Below are 23,791 nucleotides of genomic sequence, written 5' to 3' on the forward strand. Positions count from 1 at the left end.
CAACAAAAAGCAGGTGTAATTACCAATTTTGAGTATGCTGAAGACAATTCTGAATTCCTTTTACTCCACTTCCTTACAGAAAATGAGGTATAGTGTCTTAAATACCCCTACCGTCAGGTTGTCAAAAATTGAAAATGTTCCATTTCACATTAAAAAGTGACCTGAAAGTTATTTCTTGAAATAAGGCATAAAACAGAAAAGGAAAACAATTAATACTAAATTGTTCCATGAACATTCTTCGTTGTTTTGGAAAGAATATATCTCACCTCTGGACTTCACAGATACAGGAAAGAAAGAGGAATACGGAGCGGATCAACGATATTAAATTTAATCAGAATGGGCCATAGCCTAATGAATTGATGAACAGGAGCAAAAGTAAAATTAATAGGAAAATTGATTTATTAAACATCAGCAAGTCTTTTCCGAGAACTATTGGTAGAGCTGTGTGTGGGGGGGGGGGGGGGGTGAGTTGCATCATTATCAGAATTTACCGAAACAGTGGACTCTCTGGCCAGTCTGGGGGCTGAACTAGTTGCATATCAGAACTGACAGAAGCAGAACTCTCTGGCCAGTCGAGGGGCTGAGTGGTATCAGAATCTATTATTTATTTATTTTTATTTTTTCAAAATTCAGAAATTTAAAAACTGCATGATCAGATTTTTTTGTAACACTACTAATTAATGTCCCTTTATTGCGATGACTCTTCAAGTACAAACCATATTTTTAAAAAATGAAATGAAATGATAGATAAATAAATAAATAAAATATTTGTAAGTTACTTTATTTATCTGTAAGTAAGTCACTAATTAAGTGTAACTAGTGGCAGTGCAACTTGCAAGTGAAAATTGCATCATCTGTAGCTTATGACCCCTTTTGCCTTGCCTTGTAATTAATATTGTTGAAAATTTGGCAAATAGCATTTTTAACCCCCCAGTCCATATCTCACTTTTCTTTAAACGTTAAAAATCCAGCTAATTCAGTGAGGAAGAAATGTCACTACCATATTTCGAATTTCCTCTAGACTATATCAAATTAAATACCGCACTGCTATCAGTCACAGTTTGACACTGGTAGGGGTATGGGGACCTGGTCTGTGAGTGTAATGGAAAAGGTTCTGATGAAAATAAGATTCACTCATCATTCAGAAAAGTATAAACATTGTATTATTGTATACCACCGGTACGTTGTGAGTACGTTAATAATGGGAGTTATCTTTCCTTGGATATCTAAATTAATCAAATACTATATGAACACGGGCAATTATCGTCCATGTTTGACCTCAGTATAATTTATTCATGCATAAAATGTATTAATATGTCACTCTTTGTTGCGTATTTCACCGTTAAGTAAATGTTTACTCAATCTCAAAGGGATTTTCTGGAATGTGCCTAATCACGTGAGATACGCTAAATATAGCTATTTTAGATCCGAACGATCAACTTCGCATCATTCGTAGGCTCTAGGTTTATCCATACTAGCCCGTAAAAAATAGGGTGGAACCTCGTCCCACTTTTCCTGTAGAAATAAAAATAGAACATGACGTGCCACCTAGCGAGCGTGGTTGTTGCTACCATTGGCAACATCATTTTACAGTACTCCAAATAAAAGTGAAAAATTTCAAGTTTTAAAGTACATTTATTTCAATTGTTAAAAATTCTAGGAAGAAATTGATTACAGGTCTATACTTGTATAAGAGTGTGTGTCATATCCATAATTAAAATATTTTCAAAAATCTTAAATGAGGTAAAGGGAAATCACTCTTACAACTTCACAATGTTCTAAAAATAGACATTTGCTATCTTAATTCTTTCACCCATAACATCTGATACACAGTTTAGAGAAAATTTTTTTTAGTGTTTCTTAAAAGACCTCTTCAATTAATTTTGAATGATAATTCTGAAATATTGTTGATAGCATTGATAAAGATATCTTCAATTGAATTAAAGAGAACCTCAAATCATTTATATCGAGCTACATATATAGACCCTCTAGCTCCACATCCGTGCAAGTCGACAAAACACCTTTCTTAGACGAACATCCGGTAATGGCGACGGCGTTAAAAAAGATTTGTGTCTAAAAGAACTCATCCTTATAGATTGACCAGTATGAGAGTAACTCACCAGGCTTCGCTAGTGAACAGAAGTTGTCTCTGACGTTATGAAAATTATACAAGGGACCTTGAAATAGATAATAATTGTGACCTTTAGAATCATAAACATTTCTGAATCTGCATTGGAAAAAAAAAATGGCGTCAACCATGTCAACACGTGGAAATAAAGTAAAAAAAACCCGCCAAATACGACGAGTGTCTAACAGGTGATGACTTTGACTCTATGATAATGAGTATGAATGAAAAAACAGAACCTAAAGAGCACTTGCAATGTGACGGCAAAGTAGATAATGTCTCGTTTCGAATTGCACCTGAGAGTGTAGACTAATGGAAAGCAGCAGTAGTCCGCTATTTTGGCGAAAACAACTCAACGAAACTTAAAAATGGCATTGTCATCAATACTACATTTGATGTTGATGGCACAGAGACTTTTGTGAAAATAAACTTCTATCAGACAGGGTCGGTTGTTATCCAAGGGGTTCATTGTGCTAAGTTCAATGATCAATATTTCAGAGACTTGAGTACACTTGTGAAATCCATGAAGCACACCGAAACTCTGGATAATGAAGGTGCTACTTTTCCTGACAATGAAGAGACCAATCCTAAAGTAACACACATATCTCCTTCAGAAAATGTTGATGAGAATAAAAATACAATAGAAACTGTAAGCCACCCATGTATGAACTCTGCAGCACAGAGTCTCAATAACAAACCATCAGCAGATGATAATATCGTAAATATTATTCTCACTAGACTAGATAACCTGGAAAGTAGTTTTGTTAAGGTCATAGACAAGATCTGTACACAGGCTAGCAATGATGCAGTTCAGAGACTTGAACACAAAGTTAAATCCCTTACAGAGGATAAAGAAAGACTTATAAGAGAAAAGGCGCAACTTATCTCAAAAAGTTATGCAAATTCCCCAAACAAAACTACAGGGGAGGTGTCCACTCTAAAAAAAAAAAAAACTTAACACAACAGAGAAAAAGCATGCTGAGCTTCAGTCTTTACTGCACAATACAGTCCTTGAAAAAGAAATATTACAATCAAAACTGGAAAGTCAGATTGCTGTATTACGTAATAAAACGGATTGTGCTGAGAAACGTATAGTACAACTCAACAGTGAAGTTAACACTCTAGAAGAGATGGTGGAATCTAAGAACTCCCAAATCACAGAGCAGGAGAAACGACATAAAAACTTGACCACAGAGATTTATAAGTTCCAAGATTGACCACAGAGATTTATAAGTTCCAAGATGAAAGAAACCTAATACCAGCTACACCTAGCCATCAAAGGAATCATGATGATTGGCAGATCCAAGGGACAGCACAAAACACCCAAGCTAAGAGGTACTATCCAGTACAGAATGATATCAGTGATGATGATATACATAAGAGGTGCCCTGCACAACAGACTGTGCAACAGAATAAAAGGAACAGAGAAGAGATGAATCCTAAACGGAACTTCAGAAGAAAACAAGTTTTCCTCATCGGAACCTCAAATGTGAAGTATGTGAATTCCAGATTCGTTGCTGGATCAAAGGCGTATGTGTACAAAGTCCAGAAATTTACAGTTGAGGAGGCCCTGAAATACATACAGGAAAAGAAGCCTGAAACAGATTTTGATCCAAAAGTTGTTATCTACCATCTTCTCTGCAACGATGTGGAGAAACACGACAAGGATGTCTTGACCAAACAATTGCAGAACCTTGTAACCTGTACGAAGTCGAAGTTCCCTAACTCGAAAATTCTAATATCACTTGGCCTCCCAAGGAAAGATCTAGATCTCAACCTAAAAGTAAATACTCTAAATGTCACCCTACAAAATGTGTTCCGAAGTGATCCGTGTGTTGAACTTTGTGACAACAGCAACCTATTTTACAGAGGTTATGCACAAAGGGGCATCCTGAATGATAGAAAACACCTAACAAAGAGAGGAACTCTCATCCTGGCAAACAATCTGAGGGATGAACTCTATCGGATGATATGACTGTCAGAAAAGTGAGAAAACACTTGAAACTCGGAAGTTGGAACATTCACTCCTTAAAAAGTTCCTTGTTTGATAAATCAACAGACAACACGTTTTTAGAGGAAATCTCTAATTATGACATATTAGGCTTGCAAGAAACCAAACATGATGACCTTGATATTTATTGTGAAAATTATGAATCAATTAGAATATCTCGTAAAACTGAAAATGGTTTTCCTACTTCTGGAGGAATGATTTTATTGATTAACAAAGATGTTAAAAAAGGGGTCACAATTTTGAAAAACTCTAGTAGTGAAATTCAGTGGCTAAAACTCTGTAAAACTTACTTTGGTTTTAACGAAGATATCTATGTTTGTTATGTATATATGCCACCTTCCAATTCCTCGTATGTAGTTAGACATAACCTAGATGTCATGAGCATGTTAAATTCAGATGTTATAAAATATGGCAAGTTAGGAAACTTAATAATATGTGGTGATTTGAATGCACGAACAGCCACTGAAACAGAAAATGTAAATTTTGACTATTATGTACCTATGCCTTGTGATGATGTGGGTTACAATTTACCCCCAAGATTCAGTCAGGATGGTGTTTGTAATGAGAGGGGAAAAGACCTTATAGATTTGTGTGTTTCTACTGATGTACAAATTTTGAATGGCAGAACATTTGGTGATCTTTCAGGAAAGTTTACCTCTTTCCAATACAATGGAAATAGTGTTGTTGATTACTGTTTAGTTTCAACTTCCTTTGCCAATAATGTGTTATACTTCTATGTACATGATCACATACCAGTTCTTTCTCACCATGCAAAAATTACAATTCATATTAATTGTTCATTTGAAGAAATTGTTGCTCCCAATTTAGACCATTGCACTAATATACAGGGTTGCAAATAACCACTCGTCCACTCGCAAATGCGAGTAATTTTATCTGTGGGCGACAAAATCTTAAGGATCTTATCGCCCACATGGCGAGTAAAAATTTTGTCGGACTTTTCCGGAACCCGACCGGGGTTTGACTCTACTTTTAAATGCACTTTCGTTTTCACAATTTGCTACCGATAAAACGTTTTCTAGAGACAGACTGTTCATTGGATCAACGTCATAAGAAGACGCGCGATTAGATTCACGATGTGGAAATTTATATAGGTTTCTCTCAGCTCAAAATTGTCAAGTCAGACTTGAGAAATAGATTAGGGCAAAATTCCTTAAACAACATCCTTGCTATTAAGTTTTTGTCAGATGACATTAAATCATTTGATCCAAATAATGCCATAACACAGTTTCTTTTGACAAAGAATAGAAGATTGACAGAAAGAAGGAAAAAGAGTGTCCCTTTGAGTGTTGGAGAGGAATCAGAGTCTGAGAGAGATGATGTTATTGAGACAGAGAGTAATATAGATGAACAAACAGAGATGGAAGGAGAGTCTAGGAGTGAAATTGGGAATGAGAGTGAGACTGAAAGTGAATATGACATTGATAGTGAGGATGAAGAGAGAGTATTTGAGAGATTGCAGGAATTGGAAATGGAAACTGAGTTCAATTAAATTAAAACATCATGTAAAAAGTTTTTTTTCTTCTTTGTTATTGCTTTCAACATTTCATTGAAAATGTGGACCCCAAAATATCAATGTGGGCTAGTAAAACTTGTTAAGTTAGGAGCCCACATGGCCCCTGGATTTTTAAAATTATTTGCAACCCTGAATATACCTTTTTCATATGTATGGAACAAAAGCTCTGAAATACCTTTTTTAAAAGCATTTGATAGCTCAGAGGTTAAAGACAAAATGTTACGATTTGATGAATGTGCAAAAAGGGTATGTAGTTCTATGGGTTCAACAACAGATACTGATGAACTATTGGGAAACTTTAATAATATATTATATAGTGCCTGTAAGCGTTCACTAAAGATTAAATCAAGTAAGCAAACTAAACGTAATAAAACCCCTAATCATAAGAAATGGTATGACAAGGATCTTGCCCATATGCGCTCTGAACTAATAAGGAAAAGCAAAATGTATTCAATATTATATATATATATATATATAGTGGGATAAATCTCCGATATAATCTTCTAGAGTGCTCGACGTGGCCTCACGGAGCTACATAAATTGATGATCAGATGGAGTTCAATCACAATAACATTTATTATTATCTGTAGAGAAATAAATGTTATGTGATTGAACTCCATTTGATCATCAATTTATATATATATATATATATATATATATATATATATAATATTTATTATATAGCTAATAAATAGTTTAATATAAAATCTGCGTAAAATCTAGAGAATGTTAGCGTTCAATATCCTGAGAATTTATTGAACACTAACTTTGCATTGCGTAAATTGTATGCGCCCGAAACATTCCGAGTATGAGCGTTCAATATTGACGTTACCGTAACGACATAAACAAGCCAAAATGGCAGACGACGGTCCTCTGAATCTGACAGAGCCGGTATTTAATATTTACTTAAGCAAAATGTTTTACTGTACATAAATTATGATGTCCCCATTTACAAAATCAGTTGCTTCATGTATCAATGACGGGTTAAATATTGAACAGTTAAGAAATGCATGCTGTTATTGCACACCTTCACCTTAGATGCCAATATTGATTAATTCTCGTCTATTTTGGAGTAGTTTGAGTGAAAAGGAATATAATTTAACAACTAAATACTTTAGCTATATAATAAAAGGGTTATTGAACTTACATTGGTAAATATTGGCACTCGTTGGCTGTCAACATGCACTCGCAAGCTCGTGCATTTTTAGAGCCAACTCGTGCCAATATTCACCAATATAAGTTCAATAACCCTATAATATATATATATATATATATATATATATATATATATATATATATATATACATAAATTGACGATCAGATGGAGTTCAATCACATAACATTTATTTCTCTACAGGCTGTTTCGTAAGGGGATGGTTTCCCCTCACTCGTCGGGAGAAAAATGACATCTAACGAAAAACATCCGCGTGGCTGAGAATATGTTACACAGAAACATGCTGGATAGTTGCTAAGCATGATTACACACAGGATTGAGTAAATAGAAATTTATGGGAATGACGGCAAGTGCTGACAAGTTCTGAACGCTTATTCAATGAAGATTTTTCGGGATGACATATTATAAAGAATTTCTCTAGAATACAAAGGTTGCACTTTTTTGAAATGTTTGAGTATGATGATGTTTTTCCTAAAAATTTCCCACTTGATTTTGTAGTCAATATTTTTGTCTTTCAATGTCCATATGAATTTGCTGAGCTCGGTGGTATTCTTTTTCGTGGAATTACGGAATGAATGAGTGTGGTTGGCGTATCTTAATTTGAACTCGGTGTCTGCTAGTCCCACGTAGTTCTCTTCTTGTCCATTATCGGCTCTGACTCTAGCTAAATACACAATTCCGTGGGCGCGACATTCACCGTTGAGCGGGCATTGATCTTTGTTTCGGCAATTACACCTGTTACATGTATCTCCGGTCTGGCGCACTTGTTTCATTGAAGCGTTATGCGAGTCAATTACATTTTGCATGGATGGCATACAACTGTATGATATTTAAATAGTGTTTCTGTTGATAATCGGGCGTAGAACATGGCCTATCGGGAAACACTCATCTATAATTTTGAAAAACTGTTTACCCAAGTTTGTTTTTACGTTACTATCATATGGGGGGTTAAACCATGTGATGTTACGGGAACGATTTCTTCTGCTGTTCTGTTTAGTTTTGGCTGATTCGTCGTATGTTAGCTTGTATTTATAGCCGCTTTCATCAAGTGCTTTTTGGTATATGCCGGCGGCTTTGACGAATTCCTCTTTGTCCGATGAAATTGATGACAATCGGTGATTGATGCCTGATGGTATAGCTTTAAGTATGGAAGGCGGGTGGTTACTGCCGGAGTGTACGTAACGCGGAATGTTGCCGGGTTTCAAATACGGGGAATGTTTACTTGTATGTAAGTTCAACGTTACGTCCAAATAGTTGACCACCTTCTTGTTGGCATCTATAGTGATACGGAGACCATGATCCTCAAATATCTTGCACAGACGTTGTTTTATCTTCTCTGTGACTTGTGCGCTGCATTTCGTAACGCCTAGTCCGTCGTCTCTGTATAGTCCTACGTTTAATAGACTACCGAACTCGGCTTTGATCACTGACAGCAGGTAGATGCCGACTAATTCACAACACTCAGCGCCATCGTATGAGCCCATGGTAATATCGAATAGATTTTCTTTGGCTTCTTTCTTGACCCACGGTTCGTTTTGACATAGTAATAACGACTTCTTTGTGTGCATAATGATGTGACTATCCGCATCGGAAATATGATGGAACTTCGATGCGTAACTGAGAGCATTGCGGAGTAATTGCTCAGATATGCTGGGATAAAAGTCCACGATATCAAAACAAATGAATGAAGATGAACTCTTGTCAGGTATACTGTCGAACCATTCCACTACGGATAAAGTTTTTCGCCATAATTTGTGTCTAGTGGCTGCCGCTACTGTTTGTATAATACGTTGTAGATTTGATTTACTGATTTTTCCGAGTTCGGACTTCGTCGGGTTGATGAGACGGCATTTCGGGTCGTTTTCAAAGTTCTCTTTGTGATCTTTCAGTGTTATAAAGCATTCTCTTTCGGCTATACGTTCGGTTCTGTCGCTGATACCTAGCTGCTCAGCTATGTGCTTCCCTTCAGAGTTGATCTCGTTTATTTTCTCACCGGTAGATTTCTTGTACGTTTTATGTACGTTTTTGTCAAGGAGGGTTGAGTATTCTTCATTCGTGAGCTCGTAGTAATTAGATGTTTTGTCGGCTTTAATAATTACTTTGGGGTTCTCTGTGATCCTGCGCTTGTCTTCATTCAATTCATGCTGGAACTCGTTTGTCTTGTTTTCAAATTCAACGTTCTTTATAAGGTTGGTCAACTTCTCCTCAAATGTTTTCAGCTCTTTGATTTGCGGGGGAGATTTGCGTGATTTGAAGCCAAATGTTTCTTTCTTGTCAGTAGAATTCTTCAGTTCCGGGTTCAAGTAGAATAACGCTCTCCATCTTAGGTTTTTGACGAAGGTTTCTGTCCTTTCGATGAGTTTTTTTAGGTACGTAGTTCTTCGTCGAGTATTCATATGCGATCTTGTTCATCTTGATGATTACTTCAGGAAAGAGTGCACAGCTGGAGTAACAGGAGCGTAAATATTGGGATAAATCTCCGATATAATCTTCTAGAGTGCTCGACGTGGCCTCACGGAGCTACATAAATTGACGATCAGATGGAGTTCAATCACATAACATTTATTTCTCTACAGGCTGTTTCGTAAGGGGATGGTTTCCCCTCACTCGTCGGGAGAAAAATGACATCTAACGAAAAACATCAGAAACGTGCAATGAAATTGGACATATACATAAAATGTGCTCAAAAAAGAAATCAGTCCAACATAAGAAACAAAAAAGGAAGTCCAAGCTAAATTTTGTGTCCGAGAATCAAGAAGAGGATAACAGTGGAAATGAACATTGGCCTATTTTCTCACTGTCAGGGGAACATGGAAGGGTCAAGGAGATAAAGATATCATTGACACTGGAAGATGAACCCATAGAAATGGACTTGGACACTGGCGCTTCTATATCAGTGATATCGGAACAACAGTACAAGGCCAAGTTAGAGCAAAAAGTGACATTGCGTCCAAGTACTGCTATTCTGAAAACTTACTCAGGAGAAATGTTAGGAGTTCTGGGTGAAGTGAATGTACATGTGAAATATCAGACACAAAATAAATTCTTACCTGTTGTCGTGGTGAAGGGAAATGGACCAGCATTATTTGGTAGGAATTGGATGGAAGCTATAAAACTGGACTGGCAGTCAATTCATTTTGTGGCTGGGGATTTGAAAAAGTATTCAGTGTTTGATAACAAACTGGGATGTATCAAAGGTGTAACAGCAACCTTGAAAGTCAAGGAGGATGTTCAACCAAAATTCTTCAAGCCACGACCAGTGCCATTTTCTCTGCGTGATAAGATATCTGCTGAGTTAGACCGACTTGAGCGGACAGGCATCCTAAAGAAAATTGAGTTTTCGGACTGGGCAGCGCCAATAGTCCCAGCAATGAAAGCTGATGGATCTGTACGAATATGTGGAGACTTTAAAGTTACTGTAAATCCATACCTGGATATTCCGGAATACCCTTTTCCGACAAGTGAGGAGTTGTTCACAAAGCTAAATGATGGAGAGAAGTTCTCTAAGTTGGACTTATCTCAAGCTTATAACCAAGTAGTTTTGGATGAAGAATCTAGGAAGTATGTGACAATAAACACACATCAAGGACTGTACCAATATACTCGTTTACCTTTTGGCATTGCGTCAGCTCCTGCTATTTTCCAGCGCACCATGGATACGATTCTCCAAGGTCTCGACAAAGTTGGATACATACTTGATATCTTAGTAACCGGTGCAAATGACAATGAACACAAACATATCTTGGAAAATACACTTAAACGATTAGATAGTTATGGTGTGAAGTTGCAAAAGTCCAAGTGTCAGTTCATGCAGGACCAAGTCGAGTACTTTGCGTTTGTGGTGAGCAAGGAGGGAATTAAACCTTCACCGAAGAAACTTGAGGCAATTCAGAACATGGAGGATCCAAAGTCTAAGAAGGAACTACAGATATGGTTGGGAATTGTGAACTATTATCGAAAATTTATCCCAAACATGTCAACACTTAGTGGACCACTTACACATCTGTTGGCTAAAGATGTTCCATGGAACTGGACTCAAGAGTGTTCTGAAGCCTGTGTCAAGGTCAAAGACTTGCTGGTTTCCTCACAGGTAATGGCTCACTATGACCCTCACAAACCGCTGGTGTTAGCTGTAGATGCTTCTGGATATGGATTAGGTGCTGTGATCTCGCATACCGATGGTGTGAATGAAAAACCTATTGCATATGCTTCACGAACATTGACCTCAGCTGAGAAAAACTATTCGCAAATAGAAAAGGAGGCCTTAGCAATAATCTTTGGAGTGACAAAATTTCATTCATATTTGTATGGGCGGATGTTCACGCTTATCACAGACCACAAACCCTTAACTAGCATATTTGGACCTAAGAAAGGCATTCCAATTCTAACTGCTTCGCGATTGCAGCGATGGGCAATTCAACTGTCATCTTACCAGTTTGACATTAAATATCGAGCTACTGGGAAACATCAAAATGCGGATACCCTCTCACGTTTTCCAATGGCGTGTGTTGACCAAGAGTCAAGGACACAGTTTGATAGAGAGACTGAACAAATTCACAAAATACAGATAAGAAACTTACCTGTGACCGCGGATAAAATGGTTGCTGCAATAAAGAATGATGTGGTACTTTCCCGTGTAATGGAGTTTACTAGGAGTAGTTGGCCAAGTTTACAACCTGACACTATTTTGTTACCATATTTCCGAGTTCGAAATGAGCTTACCATTGAAGATGGATGTTTACTTCGAGGGATCAGAGTGATTATCCCCGAAAAGTACAGACAGGATGTACTGGAGGAGTTATACGTTTCTCATCCTGGAATGGTCCGGATGAAATCATTAGCCAGACTTCATGTATGGTGGCCCGGATTGGACTCTGATATAGAGACAAAGGTATCTCAGTGTGGACCTTGTAGAAGTCAGTTACCAAACTTACCAAAGGCTCCAGCAAATCCGTGGTTATGGCCTAGTGCACCCTGGAAAAGAGTGCATATTGACTTTGCAGGACCTTTCATGTAACGTATGTTCTTGATAATCGTGGATGCGTATTCTAAGTGGATGGACGTAGTGATGATGACTTCTACTACTTCTGAAAATACTATCAATGCATTACGATATCTATTCTCCTCATATGGATTACCTGTGGAAATTGTTTCGGACAATGGACCGCAATTTGTGTCAGAAGATTTTGAGATATTTCTAAAGGAGAATGGAGTACGTCACATCAAGTCTGCACCATATCACCCTGCGTCCAATGGAGAAGCGGAAAGAGCAGTGCGTACCTTTAAGCAGGCAATGAAAAACATGGCAAGTGAGACCGGAACTCTGAATCAGAAACTTGCAGCATTTTTATTGTCATATCGCACGACACCTCATACAACTACCAAAACAACACCTGGAGAGTTATTTCTCAACCGCAAACTACGTACACGACTGGATGTTGTGAAACCTCACATGACAGATCGTATACAGCGGAAGTCATTGCCAGCTGAGAAGAAGGTGTGGGAACATCAGATCGGTGACAAAGTCATGGTTCGTGACTATCGTGGAAGTAAAGTTTCGTGGATACAAGGGATCATTGTGCGAAAACTGGGGCCTGTTACTTATCGTGTGAATATTTATGGTATGTTGTGGAAACGACATATTGATCAGATTCGTGAATGTGGTATGTGTGAGTTAGGCAGTCCGGAATCCGTGAAACCAAATCCTTTTAACAGCATTGTGCCTGTTAATGCACCATTAGAGAGCCAAGGTGAACAATTAGATACTCCTTCTATCGCTGATGTACCGTCATGCCAGGATTCTGTGTCCAATAATCCGATTGTAGAGGACAATTCCAAACGTTCCGTTGTCAATGCGCGAAATTCGGACAATAATTCAGTACAACCGCGATATCCACGTCGTCAACATCGCAAGCCTGAAAGACTTATTGAAAAGTGTTAAATTTCTTTTGATGTTGAAGACTGTAACTGATTTTGCAAAGTTGAACTTGATTTTGTTGTAATTAGTTGGATCTGAATCTCGGATTATTTTGTAAAGGGGGGAAATGTGTAATGTTTATTAATCCGGAATCCGGAATTCAGACCGTAACGTTTTGTTGCTATAATGCAAGCACGTTTTTTTCCTATGTATGTGTATTGGCGGGAAGCCATGTTTTATATGGTTTTGTATGTTTAAATAAAGTAAACATAACAATCTCCCTTAAATGATATATATATCTTGATGGAAATCAGTAAGATTAAATATCGTTTAGCATAGGCTTTGATTGTTTAGTTAATATTATATCGTTGTTTTATCATATTTCAGGGCTATCTTTAGAGATAGATATATTGTCTATTCCATCACTGTGTCCATATAAATATATTGAGACCTGAACTCTACAGGCGTTTCTTCAGTTATTCTTGTTGGAAGAAACCCCTGTTACGCAGTGAAAGTTCTTCATTGTGTCAACGCCTGCCGCGACACGGTGCCTTTGTTTTTACAACATGAACCCATTACAGCATGGATTTAGACAAGGACTATCGTGCGAGACCCAGCTCATTGGATTCATCAACGACATCACCTGTAATGTGGACGCTGGCAAACAGACAATTTGCCTAGTGATGCATGATTTTTCGAAGGCTTTCGATAAAGTGAGTTACAGCCTACTTATCCATAAATTACAGCACTATGGAGTTACAGGGAAGACCAACAGATGGATTCAGAGTTTCCCACTTAATCGCAGTCAGAGGGTTATCATCGAGGGCGAAGCGTCAGATCTGGTATCTGTTGAATTTGGAGTGCCACAGGGGTCAGTGCTCGGACCCAGTTTATTCTTATTTTATATTAATGATATGCCTGGGGGTTTATAATCAAGAGTAAGATTATTTGCCGACGATAATATTGTCTAACTAACATCAGACATCGACACAAATACACTTCAAAACGACTTAGACAAGTTGGTAATGAGGGAACGTAAATAGCTCATGGAATTCCATCCGGGGAAGTGTAACATTCTCATTATCACGAAAAACCGTAACATCGATCTTGAAGGATTACATCTTGCATGGTCATCAATTAGAGAGGGTAACATCAGGTAAATATCTGGGCATTACAATTTCATCGGACATTAAGTGGAGCCAACACATCAACAACATCTGTGTCAAAGCCAATAACACCATTGGTTTCCTTAATCGTAACCTCAACATCAAAAGTATAAAAGAAAACTCATATATATCATTAGTTAGACCCACACTAGAATATGCTAGCACAGTATGGGATGTTCTGAACATATACAGCAACACCTCATCTGTATCAGACATGTTACATCAACTAGAGTGGACGTCATTAAAAGAACGAAGAACACTCAGCATGATGTACAAGCTCAATAAGAACAGAGTGAAAGTGGATGTAGCCACCAAACTGCTACCACTTAATGGGACAACAAGAAACAGTAACATCCAAACCAAGCAGATTCCATCATGCAGAACCACGGTCAGGAAAGAGTCGATTTACCTTCGTACCATCACAGAGTGGAACATCTTGCCCACCTCAACTGTGCTGGCGTCGAGTCTTGACGCCTTCAAGGCTCGGTTACAAAACCATTAGGTCAAAAACCGTTTAATTGTAAATAATTGAATCCTTTTTTTAATGTGCGCTCACTCCAACGTCACAGAACAGTCAACCAGATGACGCATGCCATGCACTAACTGGTAGAAATAGAAGATCATATATATCCCAAAAACCCATAATTCTCACTTCTAAATGTCGAACGTTTGGCGAAGGAGCAATCACTACCTATTTTAACGTCTTAGGTTTGACGCGGCCATGGCACGAGCGGGGCTCGAACTCACGACCTCCCGGTTACAAAGCGAATGTTATACCACTAAGCTACCACGGCGGTGTGCATATTGTTTTCGTCAAATACTTTGTTTACTTTTTTGAAATTCACAATGTATGATCTGCTTTTTTTTCACAGTTAACAGCATAGAGCACTTCTGACCACTTGTCAAGGACTTCGAAAGGTCCACGCCAAAACAAAGCGAGCTTCGGAGAACAACATATTGCCTTTGTGGAAAGTAAATAAAAACTTGGTCACCTGGTTTGAATTTCTCTCAGGACATCTTCATATCATGATAGTTTTTTCTGTCTATTCATGACAGCATCTGTGTAATTGCGAACAAAACTGTGGGCTCTCTCTCTCTCTCTATCCTTTCTCTAAAAATCCAAGCCCATTCATTTGGACTCCTACCTTTTAGAGGCTCTGGCATCTCATACTGCAAATCTAATGACAAAGATGTTTCTCTTCCAAACATAAGCATGTTCGGCGTGAAACCTGTCGACTCATGCTCTGCTGGCCTATATGCCATCATGATATAGGGAATATTAGTGTCCCAATCTCTTTCATTCTCCTGTACATTTGCGCTTAGCATACATGTCAAGGTTCAGTTAAACCCATCTACCATCCCATCAGACTGGGGATGGTAGGCCGTGGTCCTTGTTTTCTGAATGTTCAAAAGTTTACACACTTTACGGAAAACCTCACATTCAAGTTGTCTGCCTTGGTCAGAATGTATTATCTTAGGCATTCCAGGTCTTACAATAAATTCTTCTACAATCAATTTAGCCACGGTCTTAGCCTCCATATTTGGCATAGAAAAGCCTCCGTCCACTTGGTGAAGTAGTCTGAGACCACTCAAATATATCTATTGCCATTTTCTGTAATTGGTAGTTCTCCCAGAAATATCAGCCGCTATGCGTTCCAAAGGCATCTCTGATGGAACAATCTGCATCAGTGCTATTTTTTTCTTATTTGGGTTCTTTCGCTTCGTACAAATGTCACAGCCTGTGACATATTATCTAACATATTGATGCAAGCCAGGCCAGTAGAACTTTTGTCTCACTCGCGCCAAAGTTTTATGTACTCCAAGATGACCTGAGGTTCTGTCATCATGGCATTGTTTTTTAATTGTTCTTCTGTCAGAGAGAGGAATAACTTGCTGAAGTATTTCGTCATTTGTTTCCAAAATTATCCATCGTCTGTATACAATTCCGTTTGTCAATTTCAGTCTCTTCCATTGACTCCATAGTGATCTAAGAAAATATCCTGTACTTCTTATATCTTCATACGGTTGTCTCTCATTTGTTTCTAGCCAAGACTTGACCAAAGCTATGTCTTTATCTGCTTCTTGACTTTCTTGCATCGACATGCTGTTTGTATCCTTGTCTTCAAAGACTGATCTAAGTTGCCCGTTGCTTATCAGGCTTTTGTCATTGCAGTTACCATTACCATGCACATTGTCAACATAGGATGCAGCTCAAAGCGTCTGCATTGGTGTGCATTTTCACTGGTATGTGTTGAATTTGGAATTCATATGTAGAAATTGTTTTTATTCATCTTGCAAGCTGGCCTTCAGAATCTCTCTTGTTCAATGACCGTCGTAATGAACTGAGATCTGTTCTAATTAAGAATGGCTTCCCATAAAAATAATGTCTGAAATATTTCACAAAATGGACGGTGGCCAGCAGTTCTTTACGTGTGACACAATACTTCCGTTCCGTTTTGCTTAAACAGGTACTTGTATGAAAATTACTTTTTCTCCCCCATCCTGTATTTGTGACAACACGGCGCCCATGGCCATATCGCTGGCATCAGTGTCCAAGATAAATGGTTTTGTGAAATCCGGGTGTGCCAGAATGGGTGCACTGATTCATCTATTTCGCAAAGTATCAAATGACTCCTGACAATCGCCAGACCAGATGAATTTCATTCCCTTTTGTGTTAACACATGTAATGGTTTCGCCAAAACTGCAAAGTTTGGTACGAATTTACGGTAATAGCTACAAAATCCAATGAAGGATCCTAGCTCTGTTACATTACAAGATTGTGGCCATTTCTTGATAACCTCAGTCTTCTTTGGGTCTGTGGAAATGCCTTCTTCAGACACAACATGCCCCAAGTGGTCAACACTACGTGTAAATAGGGTGCACTTTTTCGCCTTCAATTTAAGTCCAGCGTTTGCAAGTTTGTCAAAGACCTTGTACAGATTAGTTTTCATTTCATTAAAGGTTCTGGCATATACAATGATATCATTTAAATATATAAGACAAATGTTCCACTGCAAACCCTGTAGAGTAAAAACTCCATTAATCTCTCGAACGTAGCTGGGGCATTACATAGCCCAAAAGGCATAACATTGAATTGATATCGCCCATTTCGAGTTACAAATGTTGTTTTAGCTTTGTCTTTGGGTCCATTTCAATCTGAGCGTAAATCGAGGGTTGAAAACCATTTGTAGCCAGCCAGTTGGTCCAGGGTCTCATCAATGCGTGGAATCGGATAGGCGTCTTTCTCATTTATTGCATTCAATCGCCTATAGTCCACACAAAACCGTGTAGACCTATCCTTCTTTTTCACCAATACTACTCTAGAAGACCAAGGTTCTATGACCTTGTTCTTCATCATTTCCTTCACATGTTTTTCTACTTCCGCATTCATGTGTTCTGGGAGTCGTCTTGGAATATCCTTGATTGGGTTGTGATATCCGGTATCGATGCTATGTTTAGCAAGTCCTGTTCTTCCCATGTCACTATCAGATTTTGTAAACAGTTGAGCATATTTCAACAGAAAAGTTTTAACTGCATTTGCTTCTGTCTTACTCATCTTCAGGCAAGTCCTTATATACAGCTCATTTGAGTGCTCAGGCAATTTGTCATCAGCAGTTGAAGGTTTGTAATCGTCTTCTATTAAACATTCTATGTGTGATAGTTGTCCAACTATTGTTCCTGTGTGAATTATTACATTGTAATTAAAGAGGTTCGCACCTGAGATTTGGAGTAATGTCAATTTTTTTTAGAAGTGTATTTTTGATTTCTACTTTGAAAGAGAATTAGGAAATTAAAAAGAAAAACTAATAATAATAATAATATTAATAATAATATTTATTTATATAGCGCCCTACATGACTATAAATAACCAATCTAAAGCGCTGCACACAATAAAAATGATACAGCATGTTATAAACGTAGTAAAAGGAAATTATAATAGCACTAAGACAGATAATATAAAAACATTGCTAGAAAAACATCAATAATGTGAAATAAAATTACTAAAATCTAAAACATGATATGCATGAAAAAGGTTCCACGCCGTACAATCAAATGATGTAAAATACAATAGTTGAAATAAATATACAATGATACACTTGAAAAAGTCATGTTAAAATGATGGTAAAGAAACCATAAAGATTTAACCACCTATAATACTAATAATATGCAAGTCTAAAAAGTTGTGTTTTTAAATGGTTTTTTTTAAGTGTTCAAATTCTGACAACGGCGGAGGGTATCAGGCAGAGAGTTCCAGAGTGTAGCTTCTGCCACATCCAAGCGCCTGTTTCCATATGTGGAGGTTCGACATCTAGGTCTAACTAATTTCAGTGAATTTTCAGATCAGTGATCACCTCCTCCAAGTATTTGTGTCCCATCTTCTGAATCACCTTGTATGCGTTGAGGATAATTTTGTATTGGCTGCGCCTGTAAGCCAATGTAAAGAATCAGCACTGGAATAATGTGATCACTTCTCTTGATACGAGTGATGATTCGTGTTGCCATATTCTGTATCCGCTGCAGTTTTGCCAAGTCGGTTGTGTTAATACCGAAAAGAAGAGCATTGGCGTAGTCGAGCCGATATGTCACGAGGGTACATACTAGAGTCTTGCACGCATATTCTGTTATGAGCGACCGATGTTACGTAGTTGATGACACAGATGAGATTTGCTTTTGCATGCAACGTGTCTTATCAAACCCAGGGCGCCGCCCCAATAATTTTGAAGAAAAAAATAAAAAAAATAGAATAGTAAAGAAAAAGGTGAAGTAGGTACCTGGGCCCGACGTGTGTACACAATAATTAATCAAAGTACTTAAAGTACTCGTGGGAGTTGAACATTGTGGAAATTCAGTTAGAAAAGATAATACTGGAAGGGTAGGGGGATAAATGACTGAATATTATCATGATTTTAGATACAAATCAACTGTTGTTGTTTTTCAAAGCGTTGCAACAGCAAACATGGATAATGGAAGGCCCATGGGCCACAACGCTCCTCGAGTAACTGAAGTCGTGTTGTTGTTTTCTAGAATTTCACCCCTTTATATTCTCATGAAAAATGTGACCACATATTATGGCCCAAACATTCAAATCAATATGGTTATCAATGCCTTGCAGTTATGAAGAAGTTTTTCCCCTGTATATATACATTCAAGTTTAATCCTAGTTATAGCTAATTCTAAGGATTCATTACTTGAAAAGGTAGTCCAATATGCTAAACTGTCACCTGAGTATACTACAGTCCTGTAGAGGATCAATGGAATGGTAAATAATTGTATAATAACTCAAAATAAATGAAATGCAAAAAAATTAAAAATTGTCGGGCATCGGAAATGCGCAAGCCGAGTTGCGCAAGGAATGGGCATTGAGGGAACCGGCAGAAAAGTTTTCAAGAATTATCAAGCAGGGAGCAAAATCTTGCGTACATAAATTTCAGCCGTCTTAAATCCTTTGTGACCTTGACCTTTAACCCTTGACCAAAATCAATAGGCTTCTTTGTCTCATCAAGGGCGATAATCCATCTAAGTTTAATTGAGATCCTATAATTTGTTAAAAAATTATAGTGCAGAAAACAAAATTTTCTCCAAATTTCAGTCTATTTATAGCCACTGTGACTTTGACCTTGTGACCCCGGAATCGATAGGCTTCTTGTCTTACTTAATCGATCTAAGTTTGATTGAGATCCTATAATTCGTTCAAGAGCTATAGTGCGGAAAACAAAATTTTCTCCAAATTTCAGTCTATTTATAGCCAGTGACCTTGACCTTTGACCTAGTGACCCCAGAATCGATAGGCTTCCTCATCTTACTGAGGCTGACAATCCATCTAAGTTTGAATGAGATCCTATAATTTGCTCAAGAGCTATGGTGCGGAAATGAAATGTTGATGCGTGCCCGCCCAAAGGCACTTCAGATCATAAGCCGAGTTCGACTTCATCGCAACTCCGCTAAAAATGAAACACTAGTCAAATAATGTTATTTATTGCCAAGGTATTTGGGATATTATACTGTGGCTCAAACAGGGGGTGAATGAACCTGACAGTATGGAAAGCATATAGTGGAATCAGACTTGTGATGCTGGAAATCTATAGTGATTAATAAACTATACATGTACAAGATCCATAACTATTTTTTTTTTCAGTTTGTGAGGGAGAATCCTCATGTCTCTTTCATCTGTAGACAAATAAACAATGTGTTTTGACCAGAGCAATTTCCAATCCTTTTTGCAGCATAAATTCAACATTGTGGCAACTGGGTTAAACTTTGATAGTGAAGTAATACATGGCAGCACCTTATCCCATGCTCTTAAAATTTCTGTTTGACACACACTCATGACATCCACTCAAACATTACAGAGTGCAGCAAAATCCCATTGTAATAGGGGATTCAAAATGGATAACTGGTACAAAATATGGTACATACTATTCAAAAATGATAATGAATTTGATATATTGATGTCTTGGAAAAGGAAAGTCTGACATCGTGGCTCTAAGCGTTTTCAAACATTGTCATTTCATAAAAGTGTTCTACATTTTTAAAAATAGAGATTAATATGTCTTTACATACATAGGTGAGAAAGTTTCCATTATTCCTAGCCGAGACATACCATGTATGCGCAAAAAATTCATAAACAACTATCACACTACTCACGTAGAAAATGTGGACCTTACCGTCATCAAGCGCAGCGAAACACGCCATTTCGAGATTATAGTCGACGAAAGCTCGGTAACAGTAATGAATAAGGTACACTCATTTTGTATCTATTTTGTGACTTTCTTTATTAAAAGGAACAGTTCTCTAATGTGTAACGTGCAATTACTACGTAATTCAATAACTTGAAGCATGAAGAAGTTTCACTTTGCCACCGGATATAAGAAATTTTATTTCGTATTCCGATCCCAATCGAAAGTTGTTGACTGGGAATGACGTGTTTTAATTCAATCTACATGTAACATCAAGCATTTTTTATATCACATTAAAAAAAAAAACAAATATATACACATACACAATGTTGTAGAGTTATTTCTTGTAAATTTTCTGAGGTTTCGCACCATATTCGATATTTCGCGCCACGGTGTCAATAGGGCTTGTGTGCAGTTGTCGTTCGTTTCCCTATCAATGTTTATAGGTGACGCTGCGCTACAAACGACAATTTTCAACCTTATCTTTTATTTTTCTATGTATATCAGTATCAATTTGATCGAAATCTTGTATTCAAATTGATTTGAATACAATATCATTGCATTTATTTACATGTCAATTATCAAAATTAGATTAATTCAGAAAAGTTACATGGATTATTTAATGGCGGATGTTTATAAAAGTTTATGTTGATTTACCTAGGAGTAAATCAGCTGACACAGAACCCCCGCTGACGACCACTATACAAATCAATACAAATTACTGCGCAGAAAAGTGCGTGATGACCCAGGGAGATTGAACATAGTTCAACTCCCAAAAATAGGGTATTAAGTATGCTTCATTAATTGATCGATCGACGTTTAGACGCTTTACATGGTACACTACCGCAAGTCGTTAAGTCATTAAACAATTATCAAACAATATAACTGTTACAATAAATGAGCACATGAGCTGAATGAGCATGTGAATTAAAGGAAAATACCGAAGATGAATCAAAATTACTGTCTAAAACAACTTTTTGAGATTTTTTGTTTACCTTTGTCACATATCTTCCTGCATTTTGATTTCAAAAATGGACGGATTAACACGTATTAATCAACCTGCTAATTTTAAATTTCCAAAGCGGTCTTTCGGCAAAAAGAATCCAGAACTACGTTCGTTCAACTCCTCCTTTTTCAAACCATACCCATGGTTGCATTATGACGAGGTATGTGTATGAGATTATTTTATATGTTTTAATTTATTCCATGATATTTTATAGGTTAATTTAATGAATTAATGAAGTAAATGCATCATTTGTTCATTTACAGTCATTACACTAAAGTCGATATTTCTGAAAATGATATACTGTTTATTTGACTTACTTGACTTAATTCCTTCTCTCCTCGTGGAGAATAGGGCCATGAACAAGTCCTCTCCATTTACTTCTATCCTGGGCTGATCTTGCTGTCTCTGTCCATGACCCAAAACCTAGTTCTTTCCTCTCTCTTTCTATTGTTATTCTCCACGTTTCCTTCGGTCTTCCTCTCTTTCTTTTTCCTTCTGGTGTCCAACTAAGGGCTACATATGGGTGTGTTCTTTTATCCATCCGTAGCACATGTCCAATCCACTGCCATCTGCGTGTTTTTATCATAGTGCTGATCTTTGCTACTCCTGCTATCTCTCTAACTGCTACATTTGATATTTTCATTGGCCAGTAGATCTTTAAGATTTTCCTAAGACATTTGTGCTGGAAGGTATCTACAAGTTTTTTGTCCCCTTTTGTCATTTTCCAGGTCTCACTGCCATACAATAACACAGCTATTACATTTGAGCTGAAGAGCTTCATTTTTGTTTTTCTGTTGAGTTGGTTATTGCTCCAGATCTTGCGTAGCTTATGGAATGCTACTCTTGCATGGCCAATTCTTCTTCTTATATCTTCATTAGTACCTCCGGTCTTGCTTACTGTTGCTCCGAGGTAAATGAACTCATCCACATCGTTTATGTTGTTCCCATTGATGGTTATTGGTGTGATGTTTGCAGCATTTAGACGCATAACTTTGGTTTTTCCTGTATTGATTTTTAAACCTGTTCTAGCTGCATATCTGTTTAGAGAGTTCAGTTTTTGTTGTATTTGATCTTTGCTGCTGGATAATAAAGCGATGTCGTCTGCAAAATCTAGATCGTCTAATTTTGTTGTCATATTCCATCTTATGCCTGAGTTGTTATCTGCTGTTGTCTTTTTCATTATCCAGTCAACTACCAGAAGGAACAAGAAACCCGACATGTTGCATCCTTGTTTGACACCAGATTTAACATTAAACCATTCTGTTGTACCATTCCCATCAACAATTGCGCATTCACTTCTTCATACATTAATTTAACCATACTGATTATTACGTCTGGTATTCCATAAGATTTCATGATCTTCCAAAGGGTTTCCCTGTGTACGCTGTCGAAGGCTTTTTCAAAATCGACGAAGCATAGATAGAGGTTGGAGTTCCATTCTATAGCTTGTTCTAGAATATTACGTAGGACAAATATCTGTTCCGTAGTGCCTCTTCCTGCCCTGAATCCAGCTTGTTCCATTCTCAAATGTCTGTCTTCATCAAGTACAATTCTTTTTATCATTATTTTCCCCATTATTTTTTTTAGTCCTATGTGTCTGTTTATTTATACATGTATATAAAAATATTTTCAGGCAAAAGATCTGGCTTTCTGTTTCATTTGCATGGGCGCCGCAAAGGAAGGCAAAATTTCTATTCCAAGGCTGAGGGCAGTTTTATATCTACAGGCTTCAGTAACTGGAAGGATGCCACGTCAAAATTCAGGAAACATCAAGATTCCGACTGCCACAAAGAGTCTGTGGAAAGAAAAATGAAACTTCCCAGAGAAACGAAAGACATTGGTGAAGTACTCTCAGTTGCCCATTCAGAGGAGAAAATACGCAACAGACAGCAGCTGTTAACAATTCTACGAAACATCAGGTTTCTTGAGGGATTACCTCTCCGTGGCCATGACAACGAGCAAAGTAACTTTATTCAGCTTCTGAAGCTCCGTGGTGAATCGGATCCGTCAATCCTCAAGTGGCTAGAAAAGAAGCAAGACAAATTTACATTAGCAGACATCCAGAATGGAATGCTACAAGTGATGGCTTTGAAGATATTGCGGGACGTGGCATCGAACATCAGAGAGAATGACTATTTCTCCATCATGGTTGATGAGACAACAGATCAGTCTAACCGTGA

At 37.6% G+C, this 23,791-nt stretch overlaps 2 protein-coding genes across 2 annotated transcripts; both read left to right on the top strand.

The window, feature by feature from the left end:
• The first annotated feature begins 9,521 nt into the window (after window positions 1-9,521).
• On the top strand, window positions 9,522-11,861 carry LOC125676393 (uncharacterized protein K02A2.6-like). Its single transcript, XM_048914265.2, has one exon. The coding sequence runs from the start codon at window positions 9,522-9,524 to the stop codon at window positions 11,859-11,861; it is 2,340 nt and encodes a 779-aa protein (XP_048770222.2).
• A 54-nt stretch (window positions 11,862-11,915) lies between these two features.
• On the top strand, window positions 11,916-12,785 carry LOC125676386 (uncharacterized protein K02A2.6-like). Its single transcript, XM_048914262.2, has one exon. It carries the CDS (start codon window positions 11,916-11,918, stop codon window positions 12,783-12,785), a length of 870 nt encoding a protein of 289 aa, XP_048770219.2.
• The last annotated feature ends 11,006 nt before the right edge of the window (window positions 12,786-23,791 follow it).

This window comes from Ostrea edulis, chromosome 3 (assembly GCF_947568905.1).
Source record: "Ostrea edulis chromosome 3, xbOstEdul1.1, whole genome shotgun sequence".
Lineage (NCBI taxonomy): Eukaryota > Metazoa > Mollusca > Bivalvia > Ostreida > Ostreidae > Ostrea > Ostrea edulis.

Bases quoted from the DNA above. Each gene is read 5' to 3' on its own strand.
- LOC125676386 (XM_048914262.2), top strand. From the start codon at position 11,916: ATGACTTCTACTACTTCTGAAAATACTATCAATGCATTACGATATCTA.
- LOC125676393 (XM_048914265.2), top strand. From the start codon at position 9,522: ATGTGCTCAAAAAAGAAATCAGTCCAACATAAGAAACAAAAAAGGAAG.